Source organism: Phyllobates terribilis, unplaced genomic scaffold, assembly GCF_046119375.1.
Source record: "Phyllobates terribilis strain yellow unplaced genomic scaffold, ASM4611937v1 Scaffold_1__5_contigs__length_1240528914, whole genome shotgun sequence".
In the NCBI taxonomy this organism is placed as follows: Eukaryota; Metazoa; Chordata; class Amphibia; order Anura; family Dendrobatidae; genus Phyllobates; species Phyllobates terribilis.
In genome coordinates this window covers 26,475,321-26,503,049 of record NW_027362761.1, presented here as the reverse complement: position 1 = coordinate 26,503,049, position 27,729 = coordinate 26,475,321, and the positions used below count along the sequence as shown (strand labels likewise).

The window sequence follows — 27,729 nt, the reverse complement described above, 5'->3', positions numbered from 1 at the left end:
GAGTCACGGACTCAGCCTGACTCTACCTGTGAGGCTCAGCTTTTTGCTGGATCTCAGCGGCCACCGTACCCTAGGATCATCACAAGATCTCAGGGTAGCACAGTAACCATCGGGACCTTTGATTCTCATCGCAGGGTCCAATGGTTACTAAGGGGGTCTTGTGACCTCCTTGTAACAACTTAAATATGGCTGTCGCGATTGACAGTGGCATTTAAGGGGTTTATCGGCCACGATCGGTCACAAAACCGGCTGGCGCCGATACTGCAGGGTGTCAGCTGTCACATAACGCTGACACCCGCTGGAATTGCTGCCGCCAGGCGGCGCTGTTCCCTTATTCTCGATTGCCATTTTAAAACTGCAGTAAGGGAATAAGGCCCCTTAACGACCGCCATTTTAATGCATATCGGCGGTGGTTAAGGGGTTAATCAGTATGACCGCGGCAATATGGCCCTGTCTGTACTTTACTTAGTAAAATGCTGCTGGCAGGTTCCCTTTAAAGAAAAACTCCAGTTTTGAACATCAGTTTGAACGAAGAAACTACTTACCGCAATGGATCCTGAATATTCCATTACCACTTGCAAGTTATACAGTGTTTCCTTTCCCATGTCTGTGTGCATGGAGAGCGAAGATTTGCTATTGTAATTGCTACTGAAATCATACAACCAGTGCCTGATACATGCTGTCCATGGATTGTGCAGCATTTATCAGCACACAGGTTCACTTTAAGATCACTTCTTCTAGACTGAAAGTACAGGATCTTGGTTCTCATTAATTGGACATATTCCCAATGCGTAGCTATTAGGAGTGTATAAATTAATTTTCAAGGTGAATGATTCAGAGTGAAGTTTGCTGGTTCTCATGTTAGAGAAACAATGAAAAAGAGAATATCTCAATGTTTGCTGTACGAAACAAGAAATCAATCAATTTGACAGATTCAAGATTCTCCATGAATTGAATGATCCTCTTCCTTGAAAATAATAGTAACATGAAGATCTATAAGTTCCTAAAGCACTTGTGGCAAATTCCTACAGCATACATGGTAGATTTAATTTACCATTATTTACTATTCATAGTGCGTAATAAGTGAGTAGAGAGTAATACGGTGTTGTGGAGATGTGACCCCATCACAAAAAAATCTTATTTAGCAATTTGCCATCTCAGGATGTAATAGAATGAGTCATTATTATTATGCCTCTGTGATGTTACTAAGTGTTGGCATCCTTGAAATTGTTCCAGAATATGAAGTGTTTCTCACAGAAGATTATTCCAATTACACATGTTTTGTTATACATATGTTTATTTCCTTTGCGTGTATTGGAACAATACAAAAAAAATGAGAAAAAGGCAAATTGGACATAATTTCACCCCAAAAATGGGCCGAACAAAATTGTTGACACCTTTCAAAAATTGTGGGGAAACAACTTTTGTTTCAAACATGTGATGTACGATCAAATTCACCTGTGGCAAGTAACAGGTGTTTGCAATATGAAAATCACACCTGAAACCAGATAAAAATGGGAGATTTACAAGTCCATCTCCAGAGATCTTGATGTTCCTTTTCCATGGTGCGCAACATAATCATGAAGTTTACAACCCGTGGCACTGTAGCTAATCTCCCTGGATATAGACGGCAGAGAAAAATTGATGAAAGGCTGCAGCGCAGGATAGTCTAGATAGTGGATAAGCAGCCCCCAAAGGCGTACCGCCAATGGTGACAGTCCACGTGACTGCTATGGGGCCCGTGAGCTTCTCTGGCCAGTCAGCGCCGCACCCTTCGCTCTGCATTCAACTGTATCGGCAGATGCCGATACAGTTGAAAGCAATGATGGAGAAGGGAGGGTCATGGGACGCTCCCTCTCCCATCATTCCTCCTCTGCGTCTGACGCAGCGGCGTCATGACGCGCCACGCTGGGTCAAGCAGTGGAGCTGGTAGCTGCTGAAGTGATGAGAGGAGACACGCTGTAGAGACTGAAGCAGCGGGGGAACAAGGAGGGGTAAGTATGTATTTATTTATTTTTTAGTTCAGTGAGTACTGATAATACTGGAGGACTGGCATTATACTGTGTGGAGGACCATGGCGAGTGCATTATACTGTGTGGAGGACCATTGCGAGTGCATTATACTGTGTGGAGGACCATAGGGAGTGTATTATACTGCGTGCATGACCATGGGGAGTATATTATAATGCGTGCAGGACCATGGGGAGTGTATTATACTGTGTGCAGGACCATTGAGAGTGTATTATACTGCATGGAAGACCATGGCGAGTTCATTATACTGTGTGGAGGACCATGGGGAATGTCTTATACTGTTTGGAGGACTATGGAGAGTGCATTATACTGTGTGGAGGACCATGGGGAGTGCATTATACTGTGTGGAGGACCATGGGGAGTGCATTATACTGTGTGGAGGACCACGGGGAGTGTCTTATACTGTGTGGAGGACTATGGGGAGTGCATTATACTGTGTGGAGGACCATGGGGAGTGCATTATACTGTGTGGAGGACCATGGGGAGTGCATTATACTGTGTTGAGGACCATGAGGAGTGCATTATACTCTGTGGAGTGTGAAGGTTTGTGTGGGGGCCATTATACTGTATGTAGGCCTGTTATATTGCATGGAGGGCTGTGTGGGGTTCACAGTTGGGGGGATCATACTGTGTTGGGGTCACCATACTTTGCCTTGGGAGTTGAGGTGGAGTACAGTAGGGTAGTTATACTGCGCATGTGGAAGAATTCACCATGGGGGTATCACTGTGTTGGGGTCAACATACTTTTCCGGGGAAGGTGGGTACAGTAGGGTCATTATACTGTGCATTTGGAGGCCAATGTGGAGGAATTCACCATGGGGGTATCATACTGTGTTTGGGGGACACTTTTGTTGCCATCATATTTTATGGGACAGTGAAAGAGGGTCTGGGACTTCAACTGGAGGAAAATTACAATGTAATGGCTAGAAAGTTGGGAGATATGCTCTTCTGTGACCCCCCCGACAATTATTTACATTTTACTTTTTTTTGTGGGGGGGGGGGGGCAATTAGAAATTCTGCTATGGGGCCCCATGATTCCTATGTACGCCCCTGGCAGCCACAATTAAGTTTCAAAGAAATTCAGGCTGTCTTGCAGGCTCAGGGTGCATCAGTGTCAGCACGAACTATCCTTCGACATTTAAATGAAATGAATCACTATGGCAGGAGACCAGGAGTACTCCACTGCTGACACAGAAACATAAAATAGCTAGACTGTGGTTTGCCAAAATGTAGATGAGTAAGCCAAATTCCTTCTGGGAAAGCGTCTTGTGGACAGATGAGACCAAGATAGAGCTTTTTGGTAAAGCACATCATTCTACTGTTGCAACTATTTATTGCAAAAGAAGAGTGGTCCAAAATTCCAGTTTAGAGGTATAAGAAGCTTGTTGATGGTTATAGGAAGTGATTGATTGTAGTTATTTATTCCTAAGGGTGTGCAACCAAATATTGAGTTGAGGGTGCCATCAATTTTATCCAGCCCTTTTTGAGGGTTTATGTGAAATTATGTCCAATTCGCCCTTTTTCTCTGTTTTTTTGTTTTGTTCCAATACACACAAAGGAAATAAACGTGTGTAACAAAACATGTGTAATTGCAATAATTTTCTGGGAGAAATACTCCATTTTCTGAAACAGTTTCAAGGGTGACAGTTAATAACAACCTTGGCATATAAGTGGTTTGATTAAAGAGAGGGGAACTTTGTATCATGATTGGTGGGTGCAAGTGGTTTAACAAGTTAGTCAAAGTCTTTTGTTAGGGCCATAGACTTGTTTCTGTGGGAAAAAAAACAATAATTTTATATATTGCTTTAAGGTTAAAAAGACATCACTTAGATGCTTAAAGGGGTTTAAAACTTTCACTGCCTGACTTTTTAGACATTTTGCAAATCTGGTCGCAACGACAATATTCACATTTTTGACATGTACTCAAAAAATTATAAAATTAATATCAAACCCCATACCCATATTTTGTACTTTGTACAAGCACGCATCTTTAAGAGGACATTTCACAAGTTTTAGCATTTTAAATTGGCCACATAACGGAAGAGTGAATGCAGAATTCAATAAAAGTAAGATTTCATTTTATAAATAATTTATGTCTATTGCAGAGATATTAACTTGTAAAGTTTCGATTTCTAGAAGTGATATTAACTTGTAAAGTTTCGATTTCTAGAAGTGATACTTTTATTGGCTAACCAGAAAAATGATATTTGCAAGCTTTCATAGCTATTCACCTGAAGAAGGAACCTCTGTGCTCTGAAAGCTTGCAAATATAATTCTCCTGGTTAGCCAATAAAAGTATCACTCCTAGAATACTTTTGTCATCTTTGGGCTTAAAAGTATTTACATCGACTAGCTAACACAGTACCACAATATAATTTTTTCTTGTACATCAAAGTTTAGATTATAATTTATGATAAGCCCAAGGAGGGTATTAGCAGAGATTTTTTTTCTGGGGGCGTGTACTTTGTCCCTTGTATGATGTTGCCCAATCATAAGCAGGAGGCCTCATACAAGGGAAAAAAGAACAGAGAAGGTCAGAGCAGGGTTTCTCCTGTGAAACATGTACTGACACAACTCTGCTCTCCTCAATTGTCTGATTGCAGGAAGCCAATGAATTTGATGATTTGTGTGCCCAAATGCATTCAGCATTGCAGAATATTGCTCAGACAACCACTAATAACTTCATTGATAAAATGTCATGGCGTGTAGCTGTGTGTATTTGTGTGTGGTGTTCATACTTGATACTGAATAAATCAAGATGTTTTGTTTCCATTTTTTCATGAATTACATCTTTAACGTGTCTATCAATTCTGTGATTTCCATGATTCCACACATTTTCCTTCTTAGTATTGCAATTTCAATCTTGTGAAGTGTATCTTAGTGGCTAAAAAAATTCAGAGCTCTGTAAAAAAAAATAAAAAATCTTAGTGTCACCTTTTTCCCATGACTTTATTTATCAATGTTTTTTCAAAATACAACGATTTGACTGGTTTGTGGGATGTGTGGCAACCAAAAAAAACAGCAATTCAGGCACTTTAAACATTTTTCTTTACAGTGTTTACCTTATGGGCTAAATAATTTAATATTTTCATATTATGGTCTCTTGCAAATACTGAATATGCTTTTTTTAAAATTGTTTAACATGTATTTGTGGATAGTGAAAAGGGAGGTGATTCAAATCCTTTTTTGTTTTTATATATATATATAATATATATATATTTTTTTTTTAAAAACTGTTTTTATTTCATTTTCATTTAGTTTTTTAGTCCACATAACCAATTTGAACCGTAGTTCACTGGCATGGGTGATTAAGGGGGATAGAGTATTTGATCCTAATACCATGGTAGGTAGGAGATTGCAATGTGTGCTGGAACGGCTAGCAACCAGGATGGCCACTTAAACTGCACTTAAGTGGTTAGATGGCAGGTATCATAGCTAGTGACAGCTGGCTGTATTATTCATCCAGGATCTTCCCTGCACTGGAGGGTACTCAGCTCCTGATCCCTCTCCATGCACTCACACCCTCTCTAGGATGTACTGTTACAATTGGGGGAGGGAAGGGGTTAAAACAAGACCAAGATTTAAATTACATACCCCCTTTATGTCAATGGTCTTAGTTAATGCATTATATTAGGTTTAGAAATCCATGATTATTGATTACGGTTACTGTTTGTGTAGGGAGGATGGAAAATGATATACTTGTATAATCCCTAATTTAATTTTAATGAAAAAATGAGTTGACACATTTTTGTGGTTTTGGCATTTCATTTATATATGCACTTGGGAAAGTAGCTTATGAGTAGTATGTTTCCTTTGTGATGTTCAATATTGAGGTGTGTAATAAGAAAACTACAAGTTTGTGATTGTTGTAATGTAATGACCTGGAGAATCATGCTGCCAGGGTATTTTTATTACACAATGACCACTGTAAATATTAAACCCCCCAAAAAACAATAGTGGAATTGTGTTTTTTCCCCATTTTGTAGTAAATTATATGGTAAAATGAATGAAGGCATTAAAAATTACAACTCACTGCACAAAAAACGGCTATGTTGACTAACAAATAAACTGTATGTACTACAGATGCTCCACAATAATTGGACCTCATTTATGAAATCTATATAGTGTAGACCAGATCTGGAGGTTTTCCCCATTGCAACCAATGCTGTGAAATGACAACTCGTAGGAATAGAACTGCTTGAGAGCTGGTTTACATATATAGCACATACAGTATATCCACACTAAATCTATGTATGGCAAATAGGAATACAGCACAGGTTTACTGGGAATAGAAATGTTACATAAACAGCACATATCCGCTCAAACAATGTAGTGCAGGGGTCTCAAGCTAAAATGGGGGTCACGGGCCGTATTGTTAAATTTAGGCTGGGTCTTCATTACTACTTTGCCTGTGACAGAAGCAAAGTCCACCACACTGCACCCCTGAATACAGATCCACACCACTAATATAGAATTAGCGACTGTGCAACCCACCATTTAAAATATAAATATATAAATTGATAAGCCAGCTTTGTACCCCCCATTAACTATAATTAGCCACTTTCTTCCTGGCCAATGAAAATATAAATTAATTAGCCACTGTGCCCCTCCCCCAATTCATTACAAGCCTCTGTTCAAGGTTCTTTTTCCCCCAATTCATTAAAATTCCATGTCCTCTCTCCCACCCAGATATCCAATTTGGTACAATTACATGTCCTCTCCCCTCTACCAATACATTGTAATTCCATATCTTCTTTCCCAACCTCACCCTCAATTCATTCCAATAACATGTGTTCTCTCCCACCCTTAATTCATTACAATAACATGTCCTCTTTCCCACCCACAACCCCAATTCATTGCAATTTCATGTACTTTCTACCATTCCCCCAGTTCATTGAAATTAAATGTCACCTCTTCCACCCATCCAATTCATTGCAATTCCATATGCTCTCTTCCACATCCCCAATTCGTTACAATTACATGTGCTCTTTGCCACCCCTTACCAGATCTTTACAATTACATGCTATCTCTCAACCCCCCCCCCCCCCTCCTCAATACATTACTTTTACAGTAGCTTGCTAAAGTATTCACCCCCTGGCTTTTTACCAATTTTTTTACATTACAACTTGTGTTTAAATATTTCTTATTCCGATTTGTGTGTGATGCATCTTCACTAAATAGTCTAAGTTGATGAAGTGAAATCAGCAAAATATAGGCAAAAATAAAATTTATGGGATAAAATAACTAAAAATTGGCATGAGCATATGTATTCACCCCTTTTGCTATGAAGCCCCTAAAAATTTCTGGTGAAAGCAATTACCTTCTTATGTCGCATCCTTAGTGAAAGAAAGTCCACCTGTGTGCAATCTAAGTGTCACATGATCTGTCAGTATATATACACTGTAACGGGTCAGGGAGGCGGAACCTCTGAGCTACTATACAAGGGGGCGGTCCTTGTAAGGGAGCGGGTGGCGACCAGGGTGGACGGGCAGGCAGTCACAGCAGGTGACTGGGACAGTCTCTGAATGAACGGACAGGAGGTCACGGCAAGTGACCGGGGCAGTCTCTGGGTAAACGGGCAGGAGGTCACGGCAAGTGACCGGGACAGTCTCTGGGTAAACGGGCAAGAGGTCACGGCAAGTGACCGGGGCAGTCTCTGGATGAACGGGCAGGAGGTCACGGCAAGTGACCGGGGCAGTCTCTGGATGAACGGGCAGGAGGTCACGGCAAGTGACCGGGGCAGTCTCTGGGTAAAGGATTGGTACGACCTGTGGCGGCAGATGATAGACGTGAGCTCCCAGGTGAGCAGGCGAGAGTCTCTGGATAGTCGGGTGGTCACAGCATGTGACGGCGGAGCCTCCAGGAAGACCAACAGACAGGTAGCAGATGAGCGCTCCCAGGTGAGCGGGCAGGAATCTCTGGACAGGCGGGTGGTCACAGCACGTGACGGCAGAGCCTCCTGGTAGGCAAGCAGGCAGGTAGAAGATGTGCGCTCCCAGGTGAGCGGGCAAGCTGGTCCTTAGACAGACTGACAGAAGTTGGAAGGCAGACCGTCGGACCTCAGGCTAGCAGGCAGGTAGCAGGATATCAGGCAGGAATTAGATAGCAGACTGGCAGGAATCTGGCAGGTATCTGGCAGGTAACTGGCAACGGGACCTGAGGGCTGAAGCAGAGTAGTGAACAGTGCTACAACATTGCTCGGGCACCTCCATTTTGGAGGAGGTGCCTTTTATATGGGAGGTCCTCCGGCAATTGGCCGGGGACTCCTTAGGACGGCGCGCGCGCGGTCCCTTTAAGAGAGGGGCAGCGCGCGCGCGCCCTAAGCACATAGCCGGGGAAGGAGCGCGTGCCGGAAGCAGCGGGGAGAGCAGCGCTGGAGGACGCCGCGCCAGGAGCGGGGAGGTGAGAGGGACGGCGTCTCTGCCTAGAACGGGGCAGAGACAGCCGATGCTACAGTACCCCCCTCTTTAGGCCCCCTCTTTTTTTGGCCAGAAAGAAATTTCTCAAGGAGAAGCGGGGCGTTGATGTTCTCCCTGGGTTCCCAAGTTCTCTCCTCAGGACCAAACCCCTTCCAATCTACCAGAAAAAAGGTTTTTCCTCTTACCCTCTTGGAGGCCAGAATACTCTCTACCTCAAAGATGTCATCAGCGGAAACCGGAGCAGGAGGGGCACCTGGATTTTTGGAAAAAAAGTTAAAGACAACGGGTTTGAGGAGAGATACGTGGAAGGAGTTGGGGATCCGTAGGGTGGCCGGGAGTTTTAATTTGTAGGCCACAGGGTTAATTTGCCTGAGGACTTCGAAGGGGCCGATGAATCGAGGACCCAACTTGTAGGAGGGTACTTTGAGCCGCACATGTTTGGATGAGAGCCAAACCTTGTCTCCCGGACGGAATTGGGGCGGATCCAGACGTCTCTTATCAGCATATCTCTTCATCCGCTCAGAGGAGAGAAGAAGAGCGGACCTGGTGCTCTCCCAAATAGTAGAAAATTCACTGACAAGAGACTCCGCAGCAGGGTTGTCCACAGAAACGGAGACAGGAAGTGGAATCCGGGGATGTTGGCCACCGACTATAAAGAACGGGGATTTGGAAGAGGACTCTCTCTCATGGTTGTTATAAGAGAACTCGGCCCATGGTAGGAGATCCACCCAGTCCGAGTGGTGAGCATCAACGAAGTGCCGGAGGTAGCTGGACAAGATCTGATTGATCCGCTCCACTTGACCATTGGACTGAGGGTGGTAAGCGGAGGAGAAATGCAGGGTAATGTCCAGCAGCTTACATGTGGCTCTCCAGAAGCGAGAGGTGAACTGAACCCCACGATCCGACACGATGTGGAGGGGCAGACCATGGAGACGGAAGATGTGGCGGATAAAGTCTTTAGCCAGCTCGGGTGCAGACGGAAGACCAGGCAGGGGAATGAAGTGGGCCATCTTAGAAAAACGGTCAGCGACAACCCAAATGACAGTACAACCGGCAGAAACTGGAAGGTCGGTGATAAAGTCCATAGCGATGTGTTGCCAAGGAGCAGCAGGTACGGGAAGGGGCAGGAGATGGCCGGCAGGTAGATGTCGGGGAACTTTGTTACGGGCACAGGATGAACAGGCCGCGACGAAGTCTACCACGTCCTTACGCAGGGTAGTCCACCAGTAATGCCGGGTAATAAGTTGGAAGGTCTTCTTTTGGCCAGCATGGCCAGCTAGTTTAGAAGAATGTCCCCAGCGAAGAACCCTCTCCCGATCTGGCACAGCTATGAACGTCTTACCGGGTGGAAGACGAGTCAGATCCAAGGGGGCCACATTCATCACCTTGGAGGAGTCGATGATGTGCGTAGGTTCCTCCTCTTGATCGGAGGACAGGAAGGACCGGGACAAGGCATCAGCTTTGACGTTCTTGTCCGCCAGACGGAAATGAAGAATGAAGTCGAAGCGGGCAAAAAACAACGACCACCGGGCCTGGCGAGGATTGAGTCTCTGGGCATTTTGGAGATATGCCAGGTTTTTGTGATCCGTGTAGATAATTACCGGGTAGAGAGCCCCTTCAAGCAGATAGCGCCACTCTCCCAGTGCCAATTTGATGGCTAGCAATTCCCGGTCTCCAATGGAGTAGTTGCGCTCCGACGAGGAGAAGATTTTGGAGAAGAAGCCGCACGTTACCATTCTCCCGGTAGAAGACTTCTGGGTGAGCACCGCTCCGGCTCCGGAGGAGGAGGCATCCACCTCCAGGTAGAATTGTTTATTACAGTCCGGACGGTGCAGGACGGGAGCAGAGGCGAAGGCTTTCTTTAGGGAAAGGAAGGCCTCCTCGGCTTCAGGCGACCATGTCCTGGGGTTAGCCCCCTTACGGGTAAGTGCAGATATGGGAGCAGTCCGAGACGAGAAATGTGGGATGAAAAGACGATAATAATTAGCGAAGCCCAGGAATCGCTGTATCGCCTTCAAACCTTCAGGACGAGGCCATTTTAGAACGGAAGAGAGCTTCTCGGGATCCATTTGCAGACCTGTTTGGGAGATGACATAGCCCAAGAACGGAAGGGAGGTCTGATCGAAGAGGCACTTCTCGTATTTGGCGTAAAGGTGGTTCTGCCGAAGCCTGAGCAGGACCTGACGAACATCCCTCCGGTGTGTGGGGAGATCCGGAGAGAAGACCAAGATATCGTCCAGGTATACCACTACGCAGGAGTACAGGAGGTCACGGAAGATGTCGTTGACTAGTTCCTGAAAGACCGCGGGAGCATTACAGAGACCGAAGGGCATCACAAGGTACTCGTAGTGACCGTCCCGGGTATTAAATGCCGTCTTCCACTTGTCTCCTTGACGGATACGGACCAGATTATACGCTCCTCGTAGATCCAGCTTGGAGAAGATCCTGGCGCCCTTGAGACGGTCAAACAATTCAGAGATGAGTGGCAGGGGATATTTGTTTTTTACCGTGATGAGATTGAGTCCTCTGTAGTCAATACAGGGACGTAGCGAGCCGTCTTTCTTTTTGACAAAGAAGAATCCGGCTCCAGCCGGGGAGGTAGATTTTCGGATAAATCCCCTAGCCAGATTCTCTTCAATGTACTCAGACATGGCTCGGGTCTCGGCTGCAGACAACGGGTAGATACGCCCACGGGGAGGAGTGGTGCCAGGTACCAGGTCGATCGGGCAATCGTATGGCCTATGGGGTGGCAACGTCTCAGCTTCCTTCTTACCGAAGACGTCCGCATAGGGCCAGTAGGGAGCCGGGAGACCAGGTAAGTTAGCTGGAGTAGGCTGAGGGCGAAGTGGACGGACCGGGACCAGGCAGGTCCTATGGCAGTCAGGACCCCATCGGAGTACTTCACCGGACCGCCAGTTCAATACGGGTTCATGTGTCTGGAGCCAAGGTAGACCTAGCAACAGGGAGTGAGAAAGTCCGGACAGCACATGGAATGAGATCTCCTCAGAGTGCAGCATTCCCACCTGCAGGGTTATGGGTTCGGTGACGAGCAGGATGGTCTCCGAGAGAAGTCTTCCATCCACGGAGGCGACTGACAATGGTTCAGCCAGGGACTTGGTGGGAATATGGTATCTCTCTACCAGAGACTGGGAGATGAGGTTCCCAGCAGCTCCAGAATCCAGATGGGCGAGTTCAAAGAGACGGTTTTCTCCCCAAGCAATAGAGACCGGTAAGGTCAGAGACGGAGAGGGCTTACTTTTGTCTAGGACGACCTCTCCGAGTGGTCCTAGACACTGGCGTTTCCCGGCTTTTCCGGGCAGGAACGGATGAAGTGCTTCATACTGCCACAATAGAAACAGCTTCCCTCGGCTCGGCGAGATTCTTGGCGAGAACCGACCATCTTGGTCTGGTCGACCTGCATAGGCTCAGGAGAGACGGAGGGAGTGACGGGTTTCTGAAAAGTAGGAGCTAGACGTGGAAACCTCCTCTCACGGGTGACCTCTTTGGCACGCTCCTGGAACCGCAGGTCAATCCGGGTGGCAAGAGTTATTAGGTAATCGAGAGTGGTAGGAATGTCCCGACCGGCAAGTTCATCTTTAATACGGCTGGACAGACCCTCCCAGAAGACGGAAACCAGAGCGTCATTATCCCAGGCCAGCTCCGAGGCAAGGGTACGGAACCGTATGGCATGTTGGCCCACGGTGAGACTTCCCTGACGGAGGCGTAGCAGAGATGATGCGGATGAGGTCTTCCGTCCGGGTTCGTCGAAGACTTTCCGGAAAGCCGTGAGAAAGGCAGGCAAGTCGGACACCAGGGGGTCTCCTCTCTCCCATAGAGGATTTAGCCAGGCCAGGGCCTCTCCGGTGAGATGGGACATGATGAAGGCAATTTTGGCCCGGTCGGAGTTAAACTGGTGAGACAGGAGTTCAAAGTGCAGGGTGCACTGATTTATGAAGCCCCGAGCCTGGGCGGAGTCGCCTCCGAAACGAGGAGGTGCAGAAAGCCGGGGTCCGGGGTAGGATACCATGTTATTAGTGGGCAGTGGAGCTGCCGGATTGCGAGTCATGGCACTGGCGGTGGTTGCAGGCAGAGCAGTCAGAGTGTCCAGGCGAGAATTGACATTCCGCAGGTGACCCAGGATGGACTCCTGTTGGGACCTCTGACGGGACAGTTCATGACACAGGTCCGAGAGCGAGGGAGCTTGGGTGCCACCGGGTTCCATGGCCCGAGCAAACTGTAACGGGTCAGGGAGGCGGAACCTCTGAGCTACTATACAAGGGGGCGGTCCTTGTAAGGGAGCGGGTGGCGACCAGGGTGGACGGGCAGGCAGTCACAGCAGGTGACTGGGACAGTCTCTGAATGAACGGACAGGAGATCACAGCAAGTGACCGGGGCAGTCTCTGGGTAAACGGGCAGGAGGTCACGGCAAGTGACCGGGGCAGTCTCTGGATGAACGGGCAGGAGGTCACGGCAAGTGACCGGGGCAGTCTCTGGATGAACGGGCAGGAGGTCACGGCAAGTGACCGGGGCAGTCTCTGGGTAAAGGATTGGTACGACCTGTGGCGGCAGATGATAGACGTGAGCTCCCAGGTGAGCAGGCGAGAGTCTCTGGATAGTCGGGTGGTCACAGCATGTGACGGCGGAGCCTCCAGGAAGACCAACAGACAGGTAGCAGATGAGCGCTCCCAGGTGAGCGGGCAGGAATCTCTGGACAGGCGGGTGGTCACAGCACGTGACGGCAGAGCCTCCTGGTAGGCAAGCAGGCAGGTAGAAGATGTGCGCTCCCAGGTGAGCGGGCAAGCTGGTCCTTAGACAGACTGACAGAAGTTGGAAGGCAGACCGTCGGACCTCAGGCTAGCAGGCAGGTAGCAGGATATCAGGCAGGAATTAGACAGCAGACTGGCAGGAATCTGGCAGGTATCTGGCAGGTAACTGGCAACGGGACCTGAGGGCTGAAGCAGAGTAGTGAACAGTGCTACAACATTGCTCGGGCACCTCCATTTTGGAGGAGGTGCCTTTTATATGGGAGGTCCTCCGGCAATTGGCCGGGGACTCCTTAGGACGGCGCGCGCGCGGTCCCTTTAAGAGAGGGGCAGCGCGCGCGCGCCCTAAGCACATAGCCGGGGAAGGAGCGCGTGCCGGAAGCAGCGGGGAGAGCAGCGCTGGAGGACGCCGCGCCAGGAGCGGGGAGGTGAGAGGGACGGCGTCTCTGCCTAGAACGGGGCAGAGACGCCGATGCTACATACACCTTTTCTGAAAGGCCACAGAGGCTGCAACACCATTAAGCAAGAGGCACCGCTAACCAAACGACACCATGAAGACCAAGGAGATCTCCAGACAAGTCAGAGACAAAATTGTTGAGAACTACAAGTCAGGTTTGGGTTATAAAAAAATAACGCAATCTCTGATGATCCCCTGGAGCACCATCAAATCTATTATCATCAAATGGAAAGAACACTCCATAGAGGTGGCCTTTATGAAAGAGTGGGCAGAAAAAAAGCCTTTACTTACACACAAAAAGTGTAAGGCTTGTTTTGAGTTTGCCAACAGACATGTCGGAGACTCCCCAAATGTATGGAGGAAGGAGCTGTGGTCAGATGAGACCAAAATTTTACTTTTTGGACACTAAGATAAACCCTATGTCTGGCGACAAACCAACACAGCTCATCACCCCAAAAACACCGTTCCCACAGTGAAATATGGTGGTGGCAGCATCATGCTGAGGGGATGTTTTTCATCAGCAGCAACAAGGAAAAGGGTCCTAATCGAGGGCAAGATGGATGGTGCGAAATACAGGGATATTCTTGAGCAAAACCTGTCAGCCTGTCAGTGATTTGAGACTGGGACGGAGTTTCACCTTCCAACAAGACAATGACCCAAAGCAACGTGTGGATTAAGGGGAAACATGTAAATGTTTTGGAGTGGCCTAGTCAAAGCTCAGACATTAATCTAATTGAGAATTTGTGGTCAGACTTGAAGATTGCTGTTCACCAGCAGAAACCATCTAACTTGAAGGAGCTGGTACTAGAGGCAGGGCCGGACTGGGACAAAAAAAGCAGCCCTGCCACACAAACCCCACCAGCCCACATACTATAACACTCATTACCACCGATCACTGAATTTTGCTATATTTTGTCGTGCCCCTCATCACTCTCTTAAAGGAGTTATCTGGTGAGCCACATGTAAATGGCGCAAAAGTGCATATAATCAACCACAGCTCCATTCACATCGTGCTCTTCAGAGCTCTGGTTCTCAGCATCGTGGGGGTCCCAGAGGTCAGATCCACAGCAAAAGGAAAGTCATCCCCTGTGCAGAAGAAAGGGGATAACTTCCAAACTTGGAATAACCCATTTAAACTGTTTTTTTGAGATTTATTTAATGTAAAATGTAATAAATCAATAATGACAATCCAGAAGTCCAATGTTACAAAGGACTCATGCAAACAAGCATATAAATCAGGTGTGTGCTATCTATTTTTCTATCAGATAGCACACTGACCGATGTTATGCAATGAGGCTGAGCAGAGAAATATTTTTTTTCTCATACCAATATGGTGTGAGAAAAAAAAATTGAATCATGCTGCAAATTGATTCAAATATTTACAAATACATTACAATTCTGTAGCATAGGAAATTGTAAATGGTCCTGGAAAAGATTAATAGTTGCTGAGGAAAAAAATGGCTGCACATGGATGACAAGTGAGAAGAAAATCAGCCCACTTTTCTGGATGAAAATAACAGATACTTATATATGATGCACATAAATATAGGTCTAGTACTATGCCAAAGATTTCACTGACTTCTTACATTACATGAGTGATATCTATTGTAAATTCTACAATAGCTCAGAAACCGGCGAATCCTCGCAGCACACAGTGCAGACCGGACAGTATAGTCCTCCATACAGTATTATGGGCACTATATAATGCTCCATACAGAATAATGGGCACCACATAGTCCTCCATACAGTATAATGGGTCCCACATAGTCCTCCATACAGAATAATGGGCCCCACATAGTCCTCCATACAGTATAATGGGTCCCACATAGTCCTCCATACAGAATAATGGGCCCCACATAGTCCTCCATACAGAATAATGGGCACCACATAGTCCTCCATACAGTATAATGGGTCCCACATAGTCCTCCATACAGAATAATGGGCCCCACATAGTCCTCCATACAGTATAATGGCCCACATAGCCCTCCATACAGTATAATGGGTCCCACATAGTCCTCCATACAGAATAATGGCCCCACATAGTCCTCCATACAGAATAATGGGCACCACATAGTCCTCCATACAGTATAATGGGTCCCACATAGTCCTCCATACAGAATAATGGGCCCCACATAGTCCTCCATACAGTATAATGGCCCACATAGCCCTCCATACAGCATAATGGGCCCACATAGTCCTCCATACAGAATAATGGGGCCCACATAGTCCTCCATACAGAATAATGGGCCCCACATAGTCCTCCATACAGTATAATGGCCCACATAGCCCTCCATACAGCATAATGGGCCCACATAGTCCTCCATACAGAATAATGGGGCCCACATAGCCCTCCATACAGCATAATGGGCCCACATAGTCCTCCATACAGAATAATGGGGCCCACATAGTCCTCCATACAGTATAATTGGCCCCACATAATCCTCCATACAGAATAATGGGCCCCACATGGTCCTCCATACAGAATAATGGGCACCACATAGTCCTCCATGCAGTATAATGGCTTCACATGGTCCTCCATACAGAATAATGGGCACCACATAATCCTCTATGCAGTATAATGGCTTCACAAGTGCGCTGCATGCAATCCGCAGCAATTACTGATCGTGTGCACATACCCTTATAATGTATATACAGCAGTTGCAATATCACTAATATAGTGTATACAGACTGTTGTATATACAATATATAAGTGATACTGCTACTGCTGTATATATGTTATGTAGGTGATACTGTGATTATAGTAGTAGCAGTATCGGCTATATCATGTATACACAGCAGTAGCACCTATATAATGTATATACAGCAGTCTGTATACATCACCTATAATATATTGTATACAGACTGCTGGATATACAATATATAGGTGCTAGTGCTACTGCGGTGTATAATCACAGTATCACCTACATAACATATATACAGCAGTAGCAGTATCACCTATATATTGTATATACTGTACATTATACAGGTATAACTGTCACTGCTGTGTATATATATAAAATGTTTCTATCTTTGGACTCACCGACAGCCAGATCCCTGAGATGGGAGTTAGGAGGGCTGGATGAGGAGCTGCAGCATGTGCAGCGTCTGACATGTAGAGGAGAAGGTCCCGATAACCTGCTACAGGCGAGCAGAAAAAAACTTTAGAATAAAGGCCCCTGTGTGTGCGCAGTATCACACGCGCTGACGAGGGACATCACAGCCGCCGTGCGCGCTTTCATGCTTGATGTCAAGGGCTGCTGTAGCGCGCACATGCGCCGCGATGGCCCTTGTTATCATGCATGCTAGCACGCATGGCGGCCGTGACGTCCATAGGATAGGTAATAACTATATATGTGGGGGTCCTGCTACTGCAATAACAATTAACCATGAGAATGGAGATCTTGCGTCCCCCATTATGAATGTAGAGGTAGTCAGTATATGTGACCACTGCTCCATTTACTTTTTATATACACAGCTGACTCCATAGACTTATACAAGTGAATAGAGTGGTTATCACACATGATCACTGCTTCATTCAGACGACTCTATTCTCTGTATTGATTGTGGTTCTAAAAAGTAGACAACAATCGATCAAACATTTATCTCCTATCCTGTGGATGAGTGATAAGTGTCTTTCATTGGATAACCCCTTTAATCTCTGCCACATTATTTTGGGCATTTTCTTAAAGAAGTCAGTGGCGGTCACAGTCTTCAGCAATGTGACCTTGTAATATTACTAAAATATGATTTTGTTGGATTTCTCTTAGTACATTTCAGTTCCCTCCACCCAGAGGAGGAGTCGTACCTGTATGCTGAGCTCCTATTTACATTGTTCCAGGGTGAATAAGGCCACTGTGTGCTCGTGGTATCGCACACGCTGAAGAGGGATGTCACAGCCGCCGTGCGCACTTGCGTGCATGATGACAAGGACCGCCGCTGCGCGCACGCGTGATAACAAGAGCTGGCTGCCGCAACACGCACACGTGATGACAGGGGCCGCCAGGGCGAGCTCATGCGATGATAAGGCCGCCGTGTAGCCTTGTCAGCGCGTGCAAGCACGCACGGCGGCCGTGCCGTCCCTCTTCAGCGTGTGCGATACCGCGCGCACACAGGGGTCTTAGTCAAAAGTTTTAAAGAGCCGGCGGCCCACTTCGAAGTTCAGGGCTGCCGACCCACCAGGAATATGCCCGACTCGGCAGATTGCCAGTCTGGGCCTGACTAGAGGACTTCGGAAGTGGGACATGGGAGTAGTTAGCTGACAGGTGGGGCAGGACCGGCAGTAATTAACAATCTCTCTGTGACACAAGATATGAGAATGGGCCAGATCTAACACCCTACACCTATAGGGACCCGCTGTCACCACCAACTGCTCTACCACTTCCCCTCTTGGTTTAGTGACCTTATAAGGCAGTTCCTCATTTAGTGTGAAATATGGAAACCTGGTGTCAGCCCCCGGCTCTTAAGCTACCCCATTTATTACAGACACATTATCGAATGCATTTTTCAGTGTGAGATCCTGCATCTGAGCAGTACCAAAATTCCCCCCAGAAACCACCAACTCAGGAATCTCGGCCTCTTGGGTCACTGTCTCGTTCTCGACACACGGGGAATTCATCCGTCTCTAATTGTGTTGGGGATTCAACATGGTGGAACCGGCTCCTTTCTGAGTCATATGGTACTCCTGCTTTCCGCCATAAGTCCCAGAACCGGCTAAAGTCCCACCCTTTTATTACTGGATGTAGCAGATCCTTAACTACTCCAACCTCATGGGACTCAGTGCCGCAGTTTGTTTTTATAGTCACTCTGGCAACAGGACAAAGGTAATATTGAATCCAGCTGACCAGTCCTTATAGAAAGGTTCTCCAGAGATGCACTGACCATATATCTTGTGTTGGCAACAAGCGATAATTCAAAATAGAAGCAGAAGGAGTGTTGCAACACTAGGATTAAGAACTGTTTGTTCGAAATGCGTCAGTGAGCATGCTTCTGACCAAGCGCTTTTTTATCATAGATTTTTAACTATTTTTCCACTCAAGTGGTGCTGGACCCCCTCCTTCTGCTTCTGTTCTGGCAACAGGGCTCTGTCCCTGTGAATACAGCGGACGACCACGTTCTTCCCAGGGATCAACTGGTGGGGGAGTGTGGCCCTTATCAGAGTCACCAAACTCACCGAGTCCAAGAGTCCCGACACCAGTATCCCATTTATTGTTACTGGACATGTCGGCGGCCCCTCACCGGGCTGATAGTCCACACTGCAGGCTGGATAGGCATAATACGAACAGCGCCTCCCCATGCTGCAGTCCATCTGTTCGGAGGACATAGGACAACGGGCTTCTATGTTTCCAGGACTGTGACATCTCCAACAGGTCAAATCCTAACCAGCAGCTTTTGGCAACCCCTCAGCGACCCCTTGGTACCTAATACTCCCCCAGTGGAGGCTCTTCTACCTCCCTTTAGAGATTCGGGTTCCTTCTGGGTACCCCAGTACTGGGATGCAACAACACCCGGCTTCCTCAGGGACCTCTCGACTACCTGGTACCTTTCTACTAGGCCCGCTATATCATCTGCATTTCGGGGGTCCCCCTGGGCCACCCAAATCTGCACTGGCCTGAGAAGGGAGTGGATAAATCAGTCCATTAAGACCCGCTCCACCATCTGGGCTGGGGTGGAGGACTCTGGCTGCAGCCACTTCTGTACCAGATGCAGCAGATCAAACATTTGGGAGCGAGGGGGTTTATCACCGCAATATGCCCAGTGGTGGACCCTTTGAGCTCGGACAGACATAGTCACCCCTGAGCGTGCAAGTATCTCAGTTTTTGGTTTGGAATATTCCTGGACATCCTGTAAGGCCAGGTCATAATAAGCCTTCTGGGGCTCGCCAGTCAAATAGGGGGTCAGCTCCTCCGCCCACAGCTCCTGTGTCAGCTTCTCCCGCTCTGGTACCCTTGCAAACACAGTCAAAAAGGCTCCACATCATCTCCCGGGGGTCATTTTTTGCATCACTCGTCTTACCGCTTTCCGGAAGTATGTGTCGTCATCACTGAACTTGGGGGAGGGGCTGCCGGCCTCCGACAAATCACCTCTTTGACCAACTCAATCTGTTGCTGCTGTTGTCGGTACTGGTCTTGTTGCTGCTGCTGTTGCTGCAGGTGCTGCTGCGTCTGTTGTTGGATCTGTTGCATCAGCAGCTTACTCATCTCCTGATGTGCCAGTTGTTGCTGCTGTTGGGCCATCTGTTGCTGCTGTTGGGTCAGCTGTTGCTACTGTTGGGCTTTCATAAGGTTCTTAAGCAGGTCCTCCATGCTGTCTGACTCCGCTTCCTGGCTCACTGCCGCCTTCACCCAGGACATGCAGTCCCTCTTGTAGCAGTCACACGTGTTCGCTGGGAACACTGCCCGCATTCTCCGCAATCTGTGGTAGATTGGCTTACTCGGCTGCATACGAAGGTAGACACGGAACACTGTCTCTTTTAAATTTCTTGTTGGTTTATTAAACGGCATAAACCAATATAGAGTTCATAAAAATAAACACGGCCCTTCTGGCATAATAGCAAAACAAAGAAATGTCCAGCATAGTCCTTGTACCTGCTGGGGTCTAGTCACTCAGGGTTAGCAAAAACACACGGTTCAGGTTAGCACAAAATAACACAAGCTCCTCTCTCTGGAGCTGGTCTCCAGATACTGAACACTGAATGCCTCAGCTGGCCGAGTATTTAAACCCCAGACCACACTCTGGAGTTGAGATATGGTGAATGGCCTCCCGCCCGCACTATAGCCATTCACAACAAAACATGCCCTTTTAAATATGGCTGATTAACCCTCTCTGCACCTACCATGCAGGAGAAGACTTCCACGTTTCACATCACTGAAGCTATTAGCCTCAGTGAAACATATCTCCCCTCCAGTATTCTGTCAGTGATGTTGTCACAGCGTCTATGTATTTGTCTTTGTATATGACTCTATGTTTGTGTGTGTGCACATTTCTGCGACCCGTATACGTGCAAGTCTGCATGTGTATACGTGACTGCATGTGCATGACCCGTGTGTGCGTGTGACTGTGTGTGTGCGTGACTGCGTGTGCGCGTACTGTATATGGGGAGTGGCATGCGGCCTCATGCTGTATATGAGGAGCGCTGTGTGGCCTCATGCTGTATATGGGAAGCTACGTGCAGCCTCATGCTGTTTATGGGAAGCGCCGTGCATCCTCATGCTGTATATGGGGAGCTATGTGCGGCCTCATACTGTATCTGAGGTGCTACGTGCGGCCTCATGCTGTATCTGGGGAGCACCGTTTGGCCTCAAGCAGTATCTGGGGAGCGCCATGCGACCTGATGCTGTATCTGGGGAGCTACATGCGGCCTCATGCTGTACATGGGGAGCTATGTGCGGCCTCATGCTGTATTTGTGGAGCTACGTGCGGCGCCATGCTGTATCTGGGGTGCTACGTGCGGCCTCATGATATACATGGGGAGCTACGTGCGGCCTCATGCTGTATCTGGGGAGCTACTTGCGGTGTCATGCTGTATCTGGGGAGCTACGTGCGGCCTCATGCTATACATGGGGAACTACGTGCGGCCTCATGCTGTACATGAGGAGCTATGTGCGGCCTCATGCTGTATCTGGGGAGCTACGTGCGGCCTCATGCTGTATCTGGGGAGCTACGTGCGGCCTCATGCTGTATCTGGGGAGCTACGTGCGGCCTCATGCTGTATCTGGGGAGCTACGTGTGGCCTCATGCTGTATCTGGGGAGCTATTTGCGGCCTCATGCTGTATCTGGGGAGCTATGTGCGGCCTCATGCTGTATTAGGGGAGCTATGTGCGGCCTCATGCTGTATCTGGGGAGCTACATGCGGCCTCATGCTGTATCTGGGGAGCTACGTGTGGCCTCGTACTGTATATAGATGGCTACGTGTGGCCTCATATTGTATATAGATGGCTACTTGCGGTTTTATACTGTATATAGATGGCTACATGGGGGCTCATACTGTGTATAGGGAGCTATGTGGGTCTTATACTGTTTATAGGGGATTATGTTGAAGCTCATATTGTATGTAGGGTCTCATACTGTATATAGGGGGATTTCAGCATACTTAATTGTGCTCAATATTAAGTCATACAATTAATGTAAAAAAATAGTTGTAATTAATATGTTAGTATTAATATTGAGCAGAATTAATTTCAGCCTGTTGGTTCGGCCTCCACAACAGTCGCTGTCTCTCATGTGGCCCCTTGGGAAAATTAATCTCCCACCCCTGCTCTATTATATATAGCGCTATGTTGTGTATAGCGAGGACATAAGGAAAAAATTTGTGCGCCGCTATCTCTATCATTTTCCGTTTACAGATCTGCACCAGACCACCTGTATGTTACTCACATAAACTATCACATGATTTATCAAAGGGGATCATGTGACATGTCACGTGATACATCAGGTACTGGGGGAGCCACACCTTCTAAACTGCCCGGGGCCCTGGCTACTCTTAATCCACCCCTGAGTATAGATATTAAGACATTACTGTAATGTTCCTTTTAAAATTGTATTCTTATTCTTATTATTTATTTATATAGCACCATTGATTCCATGGTGCTGTACATGAGAAGGGGTTACATACAAGATACAGATATCACTTAGGCTAAGTGCCCACGATGCAGAAATGCTCCGGATTTATCCTGAGCGTTTCTACATCTCGCTTGCAGAAACATGCATTGGATTTTACATGCGGTTTTTCAGCCAGGAACAAGCGTTTCTCACGCGTTTTGATCATGCGATTTCGCATGCGGGTTGTCAAGCGCTTTCCAAGCGATTTTAGCATCACTTGGAAAAGTGCTTGACAACTTGGTGACACTATATAAATCCATGCAACCGGCATGGATTTATATAGTGTGACCAAGTTAAGTTAAAAAAAAGAGTAAAAATGGTAAAAAATAAAAAAAAACATTATACTCACCTTCTGATGGCCCCCGGTCTCCTTCTCCGGTGTCTTCGGCGGCTCGCGGTGGTGTAAAAGGACCTTCTATGACACCATTTAGTCATGTGACAGGGCACGCGACCGCCGACGTCAGCAGTCGCGTGACCTGTCACATGACTAAATGACGTCATGGAAGGTCCTTTTACACCATCGTGAGCCATCGGGGAGCCAGGACACACCGTACCGGAGACCGGGGGCCATCAGAAGGTGAGTATAATGTTTTTTTTTTTATTTTAAATTATTTTTTTTTACAGGTACTATGGTACCCGGGTCTGGGTGAGAGTCTCCTCTTCTCCAGACCCGGTTACCATCCGCACATTGAATCGCTTAATATCCGCATGTGCACATGTAGTCATGCGGATATTAAGCGATTCAATGCAAGTCAATGGCGGCGAAAACTCCGCGATTACGCAAAATTAATGGTAGTGCTGCGGATTTTTCCGCAATGATAATCCACAGCGTAAATTTCCGCAGCATGTGCACAGCACATGCGGATGATCATTGGGGAACATGGCAGGCCTTCTACCAAGCTTTTTTTAAGCGTTTTCGTGGCGGAATTGCCGCTGCGGAAACGCTTAAAAATCGCATAGTGGGCACACAGCCTTACAGTAACAAATAAACAATGATAGACTGGTACAGAAGGAAGAGGACCCCGCTCTTGCGGGCTTACATTCTACAGGACGGTGGGGAGGGATCTGTATGTGTTGTATTTCAAAAGTCCTGCAACATGCCCGTCCTGCACTCTGTGTATCACTTCCTTCCCTCTTAACCATGCTATAAACAAAGCTTTATTAACTCCTACTAAAGCTAATTTGTTTGCTATTTAGGGTCTAAAACAGGGTCGTGCTGAAGCTTTGAGACCCAACCTTAAAAAAGGCTCCAGAAGAAAATAGCATGATCAGGTAAGAAGGTTTTTTCACTTCCATAAAGGCTTTTTATCTTCTAGGAATGGGTAAATGTATAATGTTTGATTTTTATAAATTCACTTGAAATCAAAAGGTCTGGCTAGAAGTAGAGTATCATCATCCTTTCTTTTCTCCATGTGTCGTATAGACATGGAAATAAGAATTTCTCTGTTTTCAAACAGAATTAAGAAATAGAACATCCTGTTTACATGATGCAAGGGTGTATACAAAAATATAGTGCAGTGCGGCCAATATGTTAAGCGCATGTAGCCATATAAGAGCAGAGATTTAAGTTTAAAGTATTTATCATTTCAGGTCAATATTGTATAGAATAAGTCACTGGGTGTGCACTGGAGTAATAATAATATTCCTAATCACTATGTGATCTTCATGAAGCATTTATCACCATTTTTCCTGTCTGTACACTCCAGTTGTAATTCTTTTTCTATTTTCTGAGCTCCGGCCTAGAAGGGTCTGACGCTATCTGCTATGATCTCCCCCATTCAGAATCAATAAACTTTGTCGCCCAGCCTACAGCAATGAGAACCCCAAAGGCTCTGATCAATGGCTAATGTGAACTCCGTGTTATTGCTGCTGTTACGCACACAACCGGGCAGACTAGCGTGAGCGTGATTAGTGATCCCACTGTACCATGAACCGAGGAGTGCCTGGAGGGGCGTAACTAAGTATCAACCCGATCCGACCAAGGTCGCACGGCGGCTCAGTCGACTCCGTGAACTAGGGAGGAACCGAGCAGAGGGAGAGCAAAACCCGCAGATGCGGTGAACAAGCAAAACAGAGCAAAACCGCAGGTGCGGTGAGCAAGCAGGGCAAAGCAAAACCCGCAGATGCGGTAGACAGGACAGGGCTCTGTTCACATGGAACAGACTGAAAAACACAAGAAGATGGCTGGAACACAGGAGTTAGATACAGAGCAGGGAAACAGAACGAGCAGAACCAGATACACACAAAGTACTTGCAATGAAGTAGCGAGTGGACACAAAACTCACAAACAGAAGTACAGAGACAACGAGTTGGAGTTAGGTGCAGGTTCAGATACTCCAGGAAAAAGGGAAGATACAGACATAGAGACATACAAGTAACGGACTAGGACACTGTTCAGACAGGATCTGAACCAGGAACAAGATACAGGAACGAGCCTGGGAACTCAGCCCCCAGGGTGGCAGAAACTGACTAGAAGTCACAGGTACAGGTAGCGGCCCTGGGTACTCAGCCCCCAGGGTGGCGGAAACAGACTAGAAGTCAGAGATACAGGTAGCGGCCCTGGGTACTCAGCCCCCAGGGTGGCGGAAACAGACTAGAGTCAGGACAGGACCTGGCAACACACAGTTGCACAGAACACACTGTAAGAAAGTGTTGCTCAGGCCCCTCCTACTGGGTGGAGGGGGTTTAAGTATCCAGTGACTCACAGCAATAGGCTGGGGACGCATTAGGACTGCGCACACTGTAGTTTTAAGAATCAGAAAGCAACAGCGCCGACGCCCTAAGCCAGCAGACAAGAGACATACAAACAGCAGGTACTGGAGCAAAGTGTGCAGCCTGGCCTGAAAGGTAAGATTGCGGTCTTGCATGGTGAGAGATGGTAAGCCATGCAAGCACGCCGCCAGGGATGTTACAGCTGCCTTCACTCCATGAGACTTGATTACTGACAGTCTATCTACAACCAACCCCCAAATACACACACATACACACAATAATAGCAGAGGGTTTTTGGCATGATACATGAAAAGTCTGAGCTGTGCTGCTTTTAATGAAGCATTGATATGAGATGAGACTTGACATCCCTCAGAAATTTATGAAATGACAAGAAGAAAATTGGTCCAGGAGGCTGCCAAGAGGCCTACAACCTCATTAAAGAAGCTGCTGGAATTCCTGGCAAGTACTGAATGTGTACTGCATGTGACAACATTCTTTCGTATTCTTCATATGCCTGCCCTGTGGGGGTAGGATTGGTAGATGGAAGCCTTTTTCTTACAAAGAAAAACATCCACTCTTGCCAAAGCCTACATCTGCCAAAAATCATATTGGAAAACATGTTATTGTCTGTTGAGACCAAGATTTAACTTGTGACCATAATTCCAAAAGATATGTTTGGCACAAAGCTGACACTGAGCATCACTAAAAGAACACCATACCCATAGTGAAGCATGGTGGAGGCAGAATTATGCTTTGGGACTGTTTTACGACAGCTGGAACTGGGGCTTTAGTCAAGGTGGAAGAAGTTATAAACAGTTACAAATATTTAGTAAATTTTGTGTCAAAGCCTTCCAGACTTTACTAAAAAGATGAAGATGAATTTCGCCTTCAGCACAACAATGACCTTAAGCATACCTCCAAATAAACAAAAGAATGGCTTTGCCAGAAGAAGATCAAAGTTTTGGCTGGCCCAGCCAAAACCCAGACCTGAATCCAATAGAAAAAACTAAAGATGACCTGAAGATCACTGTACACAGGAAATGCCTTTGAAATCTGTAAGATATGATTTGCTGGTGCAAAGAAAAGTGGGCAAAAATTGCGAATTCTACATGTGTCATGCTGTTAGACTCCTACACAAAAAGACAATCATAAATTCAAAGGGTACCTAAAGTATTAGTTTAAGGGTTCCCTCACACTGGCGTATATACTTTTATGCGAGAAAATTGGGCCAAGTATGCTGATGACACTCGGCTCAAACTCTGTCAGTGTCATTTGAGTGTGATCCGACTCTCGCATGAGAGAATCGCAACACAGGTGTGGAGAAAATGGAGAACTTAATTTTCATTGTCTCTGTGAGCGTACATCAGACTGACCTCCGAGTGCAGTCAGACGTTTCACACTCACCAATAGACTTGTAGGGGTGCACATGATCCGAATATTGGAGTCACTCGCAGTATGCTGCAATTGTTTTCTCATGCTGAATCGGCGTGAGAAAATAATCGCGGGTCGGCACTGCCCCCTAGTATGACATTGGGCCGATCACTATCCGATAAAACAAATCGGAGAGCTTTCGTCCGTGTTATATGTCCGTGTGAGCGAACCATAAGGGTGTACATATTTATGCAACTACATTATTTTAGTTCTTTATTTTATTTCTTCAATCCAAAAAGATTTCAGTTTATTTTTCAATTGAAATGTTCAGATCATGAGTGACATTAAAGTCAAAAAGTTCTACAATTATTCTACTTAATATGTTGTCCAGTTTTTACATTTCAAATGGAAATTTTTAATGGTATATCATTGTTGATTTTTCACCACATTTAGTTCTGAACATGCTATTAGGGCACTGGTTTTATTGGCACATGGTTTGACCATAGTGAATGGACAGCATTGATTTGGTTTTTGGTTATGCGCTTGTTATTATCCTTTAGAAATTGCATTAGTTCACTTGAGAATCTGAATTTGATAAACAGTATTGCTATGGATAATCTGTTTTAATATGTGTAATCCCTTTTAATTCTGATATTTTTCTTTCTGTGTAATCTGTGGAAATGTTGCAACTTTTACAATAGCCAATTGCTTAGTTATTTTTACTCCTGATATTTTTCTTTTTGCTTTCAGAACAAAAGGATTATCTCTCCCATGGAGAAGGCAGGATGCTTAACTAGGTTCCTCTATGCCCCAATGGAAAGCCTCCTCCACTTCCTTTTTCCCTGTGCCCTATAAATGCTCACAGATGTTGAGAAACCCATATAAAAAAAAATCTGAAGTGCTATATTAAAATAAAACTTATTTACAATTCTCTGCTTATTCTTTATGGTGTAAATTCTATCCTGTATACATAAACCTTCTTGACAGCTACAAATCTCATACCCAAGTTTCAATATTCAAAAACCTATAAGATGGATATGACTATGTTTCATTCACAGCGTGAATTAATACAAAATGTAAGATTGACATTAAGAGCCAGGCAAGAATCGGAAGTGATCAATGGAAAGAGATAGGACTCGTACTTGCGCATCATCAGCGACCTTATGCCTTTCCTCTTTGATACAGCTGCATTATGTAAACATGAATCCTTTATCCTTTCCATTTTCAATTTTGGATCTTCTACATAAACAAACATAGATGGTAAATCAGAAAAGGCACGTGCATCTTTTTACTGAGGGACTAGGTTGACAGTTATGGCCATAAGGAAGTCATCTTTTTCATCACGCTATTTTAGTGAGCACTGTTCCCTACGTACACA

At 46.3% G+C, this 27,729-nt stretch overlaps 1 protein-coding gene across 6 annotated transcripts in view; it reads left to right on the top strand.

Annotated features, from left to right (window-relative positions):
• Positions 1–23,540, top strand: part of LOC141165633 (survival motor neuron protein 1-like) — a 101,735-nt gene extending 78,195 nt beyond the window's left edge. For all 6 annotated transcript variants that reach the window (XM_073651395.1, XM_073651381.1, XM_073651388.1 and 3 more), the window contains one exon: positions 23,466–23,540. In XM_073651395.1, the coding sequence (XP_073507496.1) occupies positions 23,466–23,531 (66 nt within the window). In that variant the 3' untranslated portion in view covers positions 23,532–23,540. The remainder of the gene's footprint in view (positions 1–23,465) is intronic.
• The last annotated feature ends 4,189 nt before the right edge of the window (positions 23,541–27,729 follow it).